The sequence below is a fragment of the Camelus dromedarius genome, chromosome 11 (assembly GCF_036321535.1).
Source record: "Camelus dromedarius isolate mCamDro1 chromosome 11, mCamDro1.pat, whole genome shotgun sequence".
Taxonomy (NCBI): domain Eukaryota; kingdom Metazoa; phylum Chordata; class Mammalia; order Artiodactyla; family Camelidae; genus Camelus; species Camelus dromedarius.
In genome coordinates this window covers 138,569-151,681 of record NC_087446.1, presented here as the reverse complement: position 1 = coordinate 151,681, position 13,113 = coordinate 138,569, and the positions used below count along the sequence as shown (strand labels likewise).

General features: G+C 58.3%; 1 protein-coding gene across 5 annotated transcripts in view; it reads left to right on the top strand.

Annotated features, from left to right (window-relative positions):
- SHANK3 (SH3 and multiple ankyrin repeat domains 3) overlaps positions 1 to 13,113 on the top strand; it is a 49,106-nt gene that overhangs the window by 10,568 nt on the left and 25,425 nt on the right. For all 5 annotated transcript variants that reach the window (XM_064491311.1, XM_064491309.1, XM_064491308.1 and 2 more), the window contains exons 10-17: positions 837 to 1,110; positions 4,130 to 4,332; positions 5,444 to 5,557; positions 10,635 to 10,710; positions 10,970 to 11,052; positions 11,518 to 11,642; positions 11,741 to 11,873; positions 12,812 to 12,892. In XM_064491311.1, coding sequence (XP_064347381.1) covers positions 837 to 1,110; positions 4,130 to 4,332; positions 5,444 to 5,557; positions 10,635 to 10,710; positions 10,970 to 11,052; positions 11,518 to 11,642; positions 11,741 to 11,873; positions 12,812 to 12,892 — 1,089 coding nt within the window. The remainder of the gene's footprint in view (positions 1 to 836; positions 1,111 to 4,129; positions 4,333 to 5,443; positions 5,558 to 10,634; positions 10,711 to 10,969; positions 11,053 to 11,517; positions 11,643 to 11,740; positions 11,874 to 12,811; positions 12,893 to 13,113) is intronic.

The following is a 13,113-nucleotide window of genomic DNA, read 5'->3' as shown; positions in this document are numbered from 1 at the left end:
TTTCACATATTTTGATACTCTGTTGTTTGGTGCATATATATTAATAATTGTTAATCTATTTGACTAATTGACACTTTTATCAATATATAATGTCTTTCTCTGTCTCTTGTAACACTTCTAAGTCTATTTTGTCTGACATTAATGTAGCTACTTAGCTCTCTTTTGGTTACTATTTACATGGAAAAAAAATCTTCATTTATTCTCTTATTTTAAGCCTACTTGTGTGTTTGGATGCTTTTGTAAACAACATATAGTTGGATCATGTTTTTTATATCACCATCTGCTATTTAAATAAAGTTTTATTGGAGCTCAGCCACATCATCTGCTTATATATTGTTTGAGGCTGTTTTCTTGCTGCAGTAGAGTGCTGAGTTCTTGCAACAGGGACTGTATGGCTTGCAAAGCCTGAAATGGTTACTATCTGATTCTTTACAGAGTTTGCCAACCCTGGTCTAGAAAATCTTTTACAGTTTCTCTGGTTATGGTCAATTGCAGATGGCCCCATATAGTAGTAGTCTGGTGAGATTTGTCACATGTGGTCTGTTCTGTCTCCCCGGAAGCCTGTGGAATGGGCAGTTCCAAGATTTGATCTGAGCATTCCCAAGACATTCATTTGGCTGACAGGATAGCTTCTACCCCTGAAGCAGTTTGGTATGTGACCCCCAAATACAGTTTTAGACATAGGGTGGCCAGCTGTCCTGGTTTGCCTGGGACTGAGGCAGTTCATGGGACACAGAATTTTACTTTTAAAATCCGGAAAGACTAGGCAAACCAAGATAAGGTGGTCACCCTATCTAGCTGCTCAGAGTCTCACCTGTGCCCCTCCCCCCCCCCAGTACCATTCAGGGAAACCCCCAGCTATGCGAAGCGGCGGCGGCTGGCTGGCCCTAGTGGCCTGGCCTCTCCTCGGCCCCTGCAGCGCTCAGCCAGTGACATCAACCTGAAGGGTGAGGTACAGCCAGCAGCTTCTCCAGGACCTTCACTGCGAAGCCTCCCCCACCAGCTGCTGCTCCAGCGGCTGCAGGAGGAGAAAGACCGGGACCGGGATGGTGACCAAGAAAATGATGTTGGTGGCCCTGCAGCAGTCAGGGGCAGCCAGAGCAAGATCAGGTAGGAGGTGGCTGGGAGGCCCTGGCAGGGTCTGGGTAGGTGGGATGCTGGAACTGGAGCCAGGAGGAGCCACCATGGGGAGGCAGGGAGAGGCCTAGTGGTGCTTGGCACTTCTGCAGTGATGAGCTGAGGCTTTGAGTCAGGGGGCTCCCAGACCCCCAGATGGGCCTCGCTGGATGGGGAAGGGAAGAAGGTGAGGTCCTATGGCCTGGGGCAGTCTCCCCCATGCTGGTCTCTGGTTGGAGCTGGACTTGCCCCGAGGACAGTGGGCATCTGGTGGAGCATGCTGGGAGGAGAGGGTCTGGCCGGACCTGTGGCTTAGAAAGTCTCCTGTAGTCCTAAGGAGGAGGGTGAGGGCTGGGATGGGGCAGGGCTGGGTGACATGTGGTAAGAGGTTAGGGAATGGAGCCTCCTCTACATACGGGCTCCAAATCTGTACGTGATCCCTAGCCCAGTCCCCAAGGTGGAGTTTTGGTCTTACCCCCACCCCTCCAGCCCTGTATAACCATAGGACTCCATGGTTCTTCTCTTTACCCCTCATCACAAATGCTGGGACTGAGAACCAAGGACATGTGAACGGCTTGGCATTCCCAGAACTTAGAGCAAACAGCCTAGGCTGGAGCCCTACTGAGCTGAGCATGGGGAGTGGAACATAGATGCTGGCTCTGCAGATAGACGGTCGGGGTCCAGGGCAGCCATGGCATCTGCTGCCCGTGTGGCCTGGGGCAGACCAGCCAACCACTCTATGCCTGGGTTTCCCAGCAGTAAGGTAGGACTGACCCTACCCAAGACGTTTCCTTCAGGGAGCCTTCTGGAACCTGGGCAGTGTAGGCTCCCTATTGGGACCCCCTGACCCGCAGCACAGGCCAGCCATTGCTGATTAAGTCATCTCTCCTCCCTGAATCTTGAGGGCGGGAGCTGTCGTTCTTGTTTCCTACAATTTCCCCATAGAAGGTGCTCAGGAGACATGTTGAATGAAAGTGACTTAAATAACTTTGTTCTCACAACAACAGCTGAGCTGAGCAGCTGAGTGTGTATCATCTCACTTAACCTTGACCTTATATGAGGCTGTGCTGTATTTTACAGATGAGGGTCCCGACGCTCAGGTGGGGTGAGTGACTTGTCCAAGGTCACAGAGCTAGGAAGCAGCTTAGGTAGACCCCAAGGAGACCTGATTCCCAAATGTACTAAGCCTGAGTGTCTCGCAGTGGGCTTAGGGCACAGTTGGAGCTTATAGAAGCTGCTTCTTCCTCTGCTCTTGTCCCTGCTCATACAGCCTTGACTTGTGATGTCTTCTCTGTCTCTCAGTGTCCTTACCCAGACTCCAAGGCTGTCTTCCTGCCCCAGATCACTTCAATTCTCCCCCAAAACTTTTGCATGGCCCATGGATTTTCTAATGGTGGGATGGCTCAGTGACTAAAAGAACAAACTTTGGGATATTTCAGTTTTGCAGACGAGCTGCTTCTGAGCTGGTGGTGTGTGGATGCCCTGGTTTCATTCATATTTTGTATATTCATTAATTCTTTCAGCAAACACAAACTAAGACCTATTCTGTGCAGGGCTCCAGCTCACTGCCCTGTGGAGACAGCAGAATTATTATGGTTTTTTCTGACATTTAGTAGTATCCAGAGTGCCAGATGTGGTGGGAGCTAATAGCAGGGGTCCTAAAAGTCTCAGAAGGACATAGACAGCTGGGGCCCAGGGCTAAGAAGCAGTTAGGTGGGGAGTGATCCAGGTAAGGGGGCCTCCCAGTGAGTGGCCAGGAGTGGGCTGAGGAAGTCTGGCGCAACCTGGAGGGATAGGGTCTGGGGGGGTGGGGGCAGAGGGAGAGGTCACCTTTGGTGGAAGGAGAGAAAGTGGCATTTGAGCTGCTTTTGAGGAGGTGGGGGTTAGAGGTGGGGGCAGTTCCCCTAGCGCCCCCTGTTGGCCGTTGGCAGAGCCTGGCATGAAATGTGGTCACAGAGGTCCACCAGCATCACAGGGCAGGGCACAGAAAGGCGGATTTGGAGCTGAGAGACAGTAACTTAACAACTGGCTGGATGAGCAGGATTTGAATAGTTGAGGTGTTGGGAACAGCATCATGAACAGCCTGGGGAGTAGGAAGGTACCATGTGACTGGAGTGTAGCTAATTCGCAGCCCAGAGAGCCTGGCTGTTGGCTGAAAATGTGGACCTGGTCAGCCTAGCTACCAGGGAGCCAGTGCAGGCTCTTGAGCAGGGTCAGGCTCGGTGCCCAGGTCGGGGGAGTGGTCCAGGGAAGGTGGTCAGCGTGGAGTGGGCATGAGCATCAGGGGCAGGTGTCCAGGAGGAAAGGACACAGGTCTGGAGGGGGATTTGGGCGCCCAGCACATTCAGCGGTCAGGGTGTGAAGAGGCCAAGGCCCGAGCTGGAGGGTGGGGTGCGGACTCACTGGGGGAGCCCCTCCTGGCGGTGAGGCGAACCTTCACTGAGGCTGCTTTTCTGATGTCTTAAGCCCCCAGTCCCCTCTCCAGCTCCCACCTGGCCGCTCTGACCACCGTTCCCGCCTCCCCCTTCGCTGGGCTTCTCTGTTCGACCCCTCCTCCTCCCTCTGCGCACAGTAGTCCTCTTCGCCCCTGTGGCCTCTCCCTCGTCGGGGCCGCGGCGACCGGGCCGCAGGGGGAGAGGAGGGAGCCCGGCCCGCCGCCTGCAGAGGGAGGAGCCGGGCCGCGGAGGAGGCGGGGCGCGCGGAGCGGCCGCGGCATGGAGCGAGCCCGGCGCGCCCGGGAGCGCAGCCCCGCGGCCCCGGAGCCCTGAGCGGGCGCGGCTCGTGCGCTGGCGGGAGCTGGCCGGGCGCGGCGGCGCGGCCCATGGAGCGGCCCCGGGCCGGGCCCCCGGCGGGCGGGCGGGCGGCGGCGGGCGGCGGGCGGCGGGCGCTGCGGCGGCGGCTGCGGTGAGGCCGGCGGCGGGGCCGGGCCGCGCGCCATGGAGGCCCCGGGCGCCGGCTTCGCGTGCCCGCTGCCCCCCGGCATCGCGTCCGTCACCTACGTGTTCGTCTACAGCCCAAGCGGACCCGGCGGCCCCGGCGGCCCGGGCCCCGCGCCCGGCCCCGGCCCGGCGCCCCCCGCGCCCCCTGCACCGCCGCCCCGGGGCCCGAAGCGGAAACTTTACAGCGCCGTCCCCGGCCGCAAGTTCATCGCCGTGAAGGCGCACAGCCCGCAGGGCGAGGGCGAGATCCCGCTGCACCGCGGCGAGGCCGTGAAGGGTGAGGGGGTGCGGGGGGCGGGGTCGCGGGGGGTGCGGCGTGGGGCGAGGGGCCTCCTGGGCTTTGAAGGCGCCACTCGGGGGTGCATGGCCGGGCTTCTTGGCGATCGAGGAAGGGCTGATGCCATTTTGGGGTGTCTCTCATTAGGGGTGTCCGTGGAAACTCTGAGCCTCTGTGGTCATTATGGGATGCGTCTGCCACTGGGGATTCCTTGTGTCGCTGTGAAGGGCTCAGTCAGGGAGGGGTGTCTGTCTGTATGGGGTTCCTGTCATGTGGGTCCCTCTCCATCCTCTGTCGTTATGGGTTCCCTGTGTCACCATAGAGGCTCTTCTCGTCATGGGGGTGTTTCTGTGTCATGATGGGGGCTGGTGTCATTGGGGTTCTCTGTGTTTGTAGGGCCCTGTCCCTTCCCTGAATTGTGGGGTTCCTGTGTCACTTCTGAGACTTCTTCATTGGAAACCCTTCTGATACGTGGGGTTTCTGTGCCGTTGTAAGGCGTATCTGTGACAGTTATATGGGTGTCTGTGATGAGGGGCACCTGTGCCATAACAGGCTCCTCCCATTTGGGGGGGTCTCTGTCATCATTGGGGTCCTGATCTCGTGAGTGCCCTCTGTCCATGGGAGCCTGAGGAAGAAACAGTTACAGACATCAACCTTCCATGGTCCATCATGTGACCTAATCCCCTGGCCACAGCATAATGACCCTGACCTCTTGGCAGAGACCCCTGGGGTGGGCGACAGAGCAAGGATGGGGGTTGGTTCAAGAGGTGGGAGGAGAGGGGTCAGCTGGGTGAGCAGGAGCAGGGTTGTGGCCCCTGCCTCTGCCTCCTGTCCCCCCTCGAGTGTGTCCATCTGTCAGTCTTTCTGTCCCCCACATGCCCATCCTGTGCTGTGCCCATCTGTTCTTTTCTCTTTTCTGTGTGGATCCCAAAATCTTCTCAGGGAAAAAACCAGGAAGATGAAGGGAGGGAAAGAGAAAGAGAGAAAGGGCGAAGGGTGGTGGGCAGAACCTGAGTCTGAGGTGCTGGTGCTGGTGGTGGTGGTGGTGGGAGAAGTGGGCTCTGGCTTCCCTGGTCTACCCTGACAGCCTGTCTGGCTTTTGTCCCTCCAGTGCTCAGCATTGGGGAGGGCGGTTTTTGGGAGGGAACCGTGAAAGGCCGCACAGGCTGGTTCCCGGCTGACTGCGTGGAGGAGGTGCAGATGAGACAGTATGACACACGGCACGGTGAGTGACCCCTGCATCCCCTGGGTGGCTCCCAAGAGGTGCTGCCCCTTCCAGCTTTCCTTTGGTCTTGCTTAGAGGCAAATCCACATTGACACTCACAGGGAAAAGACTGGAGTAAATTGAAACACATTTGAGTTGGGTACAAACTTGAGTACATGATAGACATGGCACGTACACACCTCGTACTCACTGACACGTGTGTGCATCCAGACCCTTGCCAGCTGTGGAGACACATGTGATGTGCCCACAGGATGCACACGTATGAATGTGCACCAATCTGTGATCGTACACGTGGCTCCTAGTGACCATAACCCGCTCACAAATGGGTCTCACAGAAATACTGGGTACTTGGAGTGCGAGACTCCTGCGTGGCTGGCAGACAAGTAAAGAGGTCAGTATGAGAAAAGAGGAGTCTTTCCAAAGTGGACAGATTGTCCAAGTGGGCAGTGCAGGGAGGACTGGACCAGCCAAGAGGAAATGAGGCCAGTTGGGCCCAGAGGGGCTGTCATGGGTGCCCTGGGGTGAGGATGGCCTGACGGTAGCAGGTGACGGATGATTCCATCCTTAGCCTGCAGGGAGGACACAAGGACAAAGGCTAGTTCTCCTGGGGTGAGCAACCTCAGTCTGACCCTGCTGAGCACCTGTGCCTCCAGGAGGGACCCCTCTGGGAGTTGGGATCTGAGGTGATCCTGCCAGTGGAGAGGAGAGGCTGGTGCTTCCAAGACCCTAGGCCAGGGCTGACTGTGTGCCCTTGCAATGAGGACTTGAGGGTCTCTGGAGGCCCCTAGACCGGCAGGTATTTCTTCTGGCCTGGAGAGCTGGTAGGACAAGGGAGCCCTCCTGAGTGGTGGCTAGTGGTGGTCACCAGTGGTGTGTCTGGACCCAGGGTGCGTGCATCAGTCTTTCTGCTCAGGAAGAGCTCAGGCCTGGGGTTGGTGTGCTCCTTTATCCCAGGTGGAGAGTTTCCCCAGGGAGCCCACCCATGTGTGGCCTGGACTCCTGTCTGGTGTGGAGCAGGGCAGAGGCCCAGGGAGGCAGGCCTGTGGCAGCTGATCCACTCGTGAGCAGGAGCCTTTACTCCCTTACCTGGCCGTTCACCGCCCTACCAGGACAGCTCTCCTGGTGGCTGGGAGCGTGGGACGGACACGACCCCTGTGGTGTGCCTATGGTGGGTGGGTGGGGTGATGTGTTCAGGTGCGGAATGGTTTCAGAAGCTTGGGCTCTGGTGCCAGCTGAACAGAGGAGGGGAGGAGAAGAGGGGGCCTCCAGACCTGAGTCAGGAGTGGGTCCTGTGCTCCCTCACAAAGAGGGCAATGAAGGTTCTGTTTTGAGGGATCCAGGGGCAGTTGGCCCTGAGTCTGAAGCTGCGGAGGAAGGAGGGGAGGTCTGGACTAGAGTTGGGATTTGAGAACAGCAATCGTCTATTAGGTGCTTGACGGGTGCTGGACCCTGTGCTGGGAGCCAGAATCACAGAGGCTGGCTGTCAGCCCAGTGAGGAGCAGGCGTGCACAGGGCTGTGGTAGGCGTGAGCAACGGGGAGCTCCTGGGTTGAAGGAGTCACGGAGGGCTTTAAAGCAGAGGTGTTGTTTGAACTGAGCCTTCCAGGACGGCTAGGATCATCTAAGTGGTCGGCTGAAGGGGTGGGGAGAGCCTGTCGGCCAGAGCACGGCACTGGATTCTAGACCTGCATGTGCAGGCACCCAGCAGGCACCAACCAGCGTCAGGATACCTGGCTTGGTTTTAAGCACTTTTACATCTGAGGATTCACTGACTCGTCCCAGCAAGTCTGGGAGATGGGGACAGTTGTCAGTCCATTTCCAGGAGGGCGGGTTCCCCGGCCCAAGGAGCAGAGTCTTGTTTGCAACGTCGGCAGCAGCTTCAGGGTCTGTGCCACAGCCGCCATGCGTCGCGGGCTCTGGCTGAGTAAACCTGTGTGTGTTGGGGGTGGGGGGCAGAGCCGGAGTGGGGAGCGTGCAGCTGGTCAGGTGGCTGTGGACCAAGGGGAAGGACGGTGGGCTTGAAGTCTGTGGCAGTGTCACAGGAGGAGTCCGAGGGAGGTTGTCCTGGTTGTGCCGGTTGTTTCGGGTTAGGGCGACGGCCCAGGTAGGCCAGAGTGGGGAGATGGAGACGGGGTGGGCAGGGCTGGGATGGAGTCAGGAGAAGGCAGAGGACTCAGAGTAACCTGGTGAAGGAGCTGAAGGCCTTTGGGCAGTTGTGGGGCTCTGAGACAGGGGTGGCTCTGGGGTTTGTCATCTGAAAGTGTCAGAAGGTACCTGGGTGGATGGGAGCAGTTCATGGACGGGAAAAGGGAGACAGGCCTGTGGGCCTGCCCTCTGGGAGGGGGTGGGAACCACCTCTGCCCTCACCTGCAGGCCCGGCCGCCAGCTGCTCTGGGCAGAGTCTCTGGTTAGGGACCCAGGGGCTGAGTTCTGCCAGAGGAGAGAGGGCAGCCCAGGAATGGGAACCTGCTTCCAACAGGCCCAGATCCAAAGAAAGATCTGTTTGTGAGACTGGAGCAGGGACAGAGAGGGACTTAGAGGCCAAGGAGGGGACACTGCCAACACGTGTGGACCAGGCTGATGCCCAGGGTCAGCAGAGAGTGTGGCTCCCACGGCACCTGTCTAGGGTGAAAGGAGCTGTTGCAGGCGGGGAGGGTTGAGCCGTGAGGGGAGGAAGCGGGGAGATCGGCCCTGTGCATGCTGGGGGCTGGTATAGGACCCCCCAGGCTGTGGCCCTGGCTGGCATCCTCTCTCCTCCCCTTCTCTTTCCAGGACTTGGGGGTCATGCTATGTGTTATTGTTTTAGCTGACTTTTATGTGTCTGATTTAAAAAACTGGAAAATGAATTTGTGTTATATAATAAATATATTTTGTTTAGTCAACAGGATATAAAAACAGGAGGCCAGTGATCTGTGGAGTGTGTGTGTGGGGTCCTTCTGCAGGCAGGCACTAGGAACATTTCCAAAGTTGCGTCAGTGTGGAGAAGCATGTGATGGGGCAAGGAGGGGTCTGTGGCCTCCCTGAGCAGTGATGCGGCCTGCTCTGGCTTTGGGAACGACAGGACGGTGGGTGCAGGTGCTCTAGAGGGAAGAGTGCACGTGAGTGCCTGGGAGGTGACAGGGTGATAAAGTGACAGGTCATCGGAACCTAGGGGACCCTCCAAGGTGACTTTTCCTGCTCTGTAAGGAAAAGGCCGACAGGACTGTCAACATGCTAAGAACCACAAAAGTTAGTATCAGGGTCCCGCAATCTGGATCTGAGGTTTTCTTGACATCTGTGTCTTCTGATGTTTGCAGGAGCTCTTTTGTTCATCCAGCCACTGCTCTGTCTACTGTTAGCATCCGTCTGTCCTTTAACTTACCCACCCATCCATCTACTCACCCATTAGCCCACCTAGCAAACCCCATCCCCTCATCCCCTCCTTCCATCTATCCATCCACCCCCCACCCCTCACTCTTTTCCTCCATCCACTTACATCTCCATTTACCTTTGGTCCATTCTTCTATCTGTCTCTTGTTTCATCCATCCTTGCATCTTTCCATCCACCCACCCACCCAGCCAGTTGTCTACCTATCTCTCCCTCTAGTTAGCATTTGGAGTGCCTGTTATGTGCCAAGTGCTGTACTTGGTACTAGGATCACAGAAATAAACAAGACATAGTCCTTACCTGCAAGGAGCTCACAATCAGTGGAGGAGACAGGCCTCCCTGCACAGGCTGCTGACTGTCCCTGGAACACCCCAACTGGCACCTGCCGTGTGACTTTGCCCTGAGTGGCCCCACTCCCAGGAAGTCCTTTACCCACATAATCTGACGGCTGCTCCCTCACATCCTTGTGCCTGCATTAACTCTTCCTTCCCGATGAGGACTTTGTGTGACCACCTAGAGCTGCAGACTTTCTCTGTACTCCCACCTGCTTACCTTTTTCTTACTGCTTACCAGCATTTGACATGTTATGTTTGTACCTGTTTCTTGTCTCTCTTCTATCTTTGAATAGATCGTAAACTCCACAGGGTAGTGGTTTTGTTCTCTGCTGTATTCTCAGAGCCTGGTACATAGTAGGAGCTTGTTGAATGAAGAAAGTGATCTTGAGAAATGCTGAACTGACGGATAATGAGGGAGGAGCTGAGGGATGAAATTTGTGGTGGTGGTGGAGCTGGAGAGCTGGAGACAGACGTGCTGGGAAGCTGGGGGGCAGGAGTGGGTGCGAGGGTACAGGAGCATCTGATGTACGTGCAGCTGGAGAAGTGAGCCTGGAGCAGGGAGGTTGGGACGGAAGGTGTGGATTGGAACCTGCAGGTGTGCAGGAAATCAGCGAGGCCAAGGGTGGAGCAGCGGGCAGATAGCTGGCCAGCTCTGGTGGTTATGAGGAGCTTGGAGATCAAGAGTACAGGTGGGGACTGAGAAAGCTCTGTGATGCAGTGACATCAGGGAAGGGGACCCAGCCCTCAGCCTGAGCCCCTCCCTGCCCACCCAGGGGCGGGGTCTGGAGCAAAGGACCCCATGAGGTCGAACGTCAGTGGGCTGTGGTGAGGGATGCAGCAAAGTCACAGGGCTGCTTCCACACCAGTGCACCGAGGTGTGCAGCATGATACTTGCAGCGACTGTGGGTCGTGCACACACAGACATGCACGTGTACAAGCATGTGTGAGCACAGCACTGGCACATGGGTGCAGGTCACACAGACATATGCCTGTATGCACACAACACACACTCAGGCTGCGGGCTATGGGCCACACACTTGTGTGCACACCTCCTCTGCCCTTAGTTTGGAGGCTTGCTGACTCTCCTGTTGCCCTGGCCTGTCTGGTCTGCTGTGTGCAGCCACTCAGATGAGGGTCCTGCCCTGATCTGGACCCTGACCCCCAGAGGCCAAAATTTCCAGCAAGGCCCCCTTAGCCTTCTTACCTTATGACTATTGGGCCCAGGACCCCAGGATTTGGACCCCTTCCTTCCATGTGGGCACAGCCAGGCCAGGGGTGTGTGTGTGTAGACAGAGGCTGATGACCAGCATGGTCAAGGGGCGGTTCGGGCCATTTGGAAGGTAAAACCCTCCACCAGCTCCTGAACCTCCCCTCAGAAACCCGGGAGGACCGGACGAAGCGACTTTTCCGCCACTACACCGTGGGCTCCTATGACAGCCTCACTGCACATAGGTACAGGTGGGGCAGGTGGGCGGGGGGGCGAGGATGGGCATGCATGCAGATGGGGTGTCAGATGTGGAGGGAGGCCGAGAGCTAGTCAGGGAGGCCTGGGGTGAAGAGGTCACCACCGGGAGAGGTGGTGCCCAGCCCACCTGTCTTCTACCTTCCCAGATAAGTCTGAGGACAATTCTTGGGCACATGTGGGGGTCAGCCTGGCCAGCCGTGCTTTCTGGCAGGTTTCTCCTTACCCCTCCCTGTTTCTCTCCATCAGCGATTATGTCATTGATGACAAGGTGGCTGTTCTGCAGAAACGGGACCATGAGGGCTTTGGTTTCGTGCTCCGAGGGGCCAAAGGTAATGAAGGGTAGGGCACCGGGTTGGCAGGGGTGGTGCACAAGTTGGGGTGTCTTCTGTGTCTTGTGGCTGACCCTCCCCTCTTCTCTCCTCCTGCCTATCCCCTGCCCACCATGTTCGCCCCTGCCCCCTGCCCTTTGCCCCTGCCTCCCTCACTCCTGGGCTCGCCCCCCCCCCCCCCTTTCTTCTCTCCCTCTTTCTCTCCCCTTTCTGTGACTCTGTGTTCTTAGTCTGGAGTGTTGATGAGAGGCAGCAGCCTCTTCCCTCATTGATTTACGGGATCTCTGCTGTGTGTCGAATGGTGTGGGAGGCCTTTCTGGTAGGAGTGGGGGGGGGTATTTCTCAGAGGGGCGTGTTCTGGAATCCTGGGCTGGGTCACTCACAGGGTTGCTGTGTGGCAGCTGCCCCCACCTGGGCCACGCTGGTGAGGTGCCGTCCTAACTTCCCTCACCCCAACTCCCACAGCAGAGACCCCTATTGAGGAGTTCACGCCCACGCCAGCCTTCCCCGCGCTACAGTATCTGGAGTCGGTGGATGTGGAGGGCGTGGCCTGGAGGGCTGGGTTGCGCACTGGAGACTTCCTCATCGAGGTGAGGCTCATCCTTAGCTGTGCAGCCCCAGGGGGTGCTGACCTCTGGGCCCCCAGGAGAGCACACCTGACTGCCCAACCACCCCCTGTCTGTCCCAGGTGAATGGGGTGAATGTGGTGAAGGTTGGACACAAGCAGGTGGTGGCTCTGATCCGCCAGGGCGGGAACCGCCTCGTCATGAAGGTGGTGTCAGTGACAAGGAAGCCAGAAGAAGATGGGGCTCGGCGCAGAGGTGAGGTCTCAGGCTTTGGTCCTCTGTGCCCCGTCTCTCCCCTCTGGCCCCTGACCTTAGACCTTGACCCCAGGCCCACAATCCTCGTCTCACCCCCGCCACGGCCCCAGACTGTTGACGTCAGGTGCCTGAGCCTACACGCCCACATTTGTGGCCTGAGCGCCAGTCCCTGATGCTAACCCTGGTCCTGGCCAACCCTGGTCCTGGCCTCTGACCCCTGACCCCAGGTTGCCCTTCCTAAAGTCCCTGCCCCCTCCTTCCCGTCCGCATCCCAGCCCCTGGCATGGAAGAGCCCTCCTTCCACTGCCGGCAGCTGCCTGGAGGCCGGGGTTGCCATAGCAACTGTGAGGTTGACGCTGCTGCCGCTTATTGTGGAGGGAGGGGGAGGCGGCACCTGAGGGAAGAGGAAGAGCGTCTTCTCCCCGCGCCGACGTCGCGGCACAGCCTGGGCCCAGGCGCTCTGCCGGCCTGGCCCAGCCCAGCCCAGACCCTGGCTTGGCTGACCACACCCTGGTCCCCTGAGGTGCAGTGGCCTCCGAGGCCTGAGGGGGCCCTGGAGCAGCAGGGGACCGGCCTGCCAGGAGACCCCTCCCAGCCCCCACCCCATGGCTCTGGTGCCCCCTTGCTCAGCCCTCGAAGCCTACAGCGTGGGCACTCAGACTGGGGCTGGCCAGCACCGTGACCCGCCTGGGGCCCTTGACCACGTCCTGAGGCCCTGACCACCCCGGCCCAGCCTGGCCCTCAGCACCCCTGAGCTCCCAGCGCCATGAAGAAGTTTGCGTCTAGCCGCAGCCTGAACAAGATCCTGGCACAGTGCGACTCGTCCTCCCGGGAGTACGAGGAGATCCAGGCGGTGGAGCGCAGGTGGCACCTGCACCTGGCCACGCCGCGCTGCCTGCTGCTGGACAGGAGGTCCAAGGCCTCCCTCTTCTTTGCAGCCCCGCCGCCCCCCAAGAGGGCCCCCAGCACCACGCTGACCCTGCGCTCCAAGTCCATGACGGCAGAGCTCGAGGAGCTTGGTGAGCGGCAGGGCAGACAGCGGGCAGATGACTTAAGGTGGGGGCCAGGCGAAGGGGGGCTGGGCCAGAGGGGAGGAAGACGGACAGATGAACGTATGAACAGGTCAGAGGTGAGTGGGTGCTAGAGTGGTGGAGGGGTTGGGTGAATGTGGGGTGAAGAGGGAGATGACATGTGGATGGATGAGGGCTGAGGGCTGAAGGAAGGAGATGGACAGTGGGGC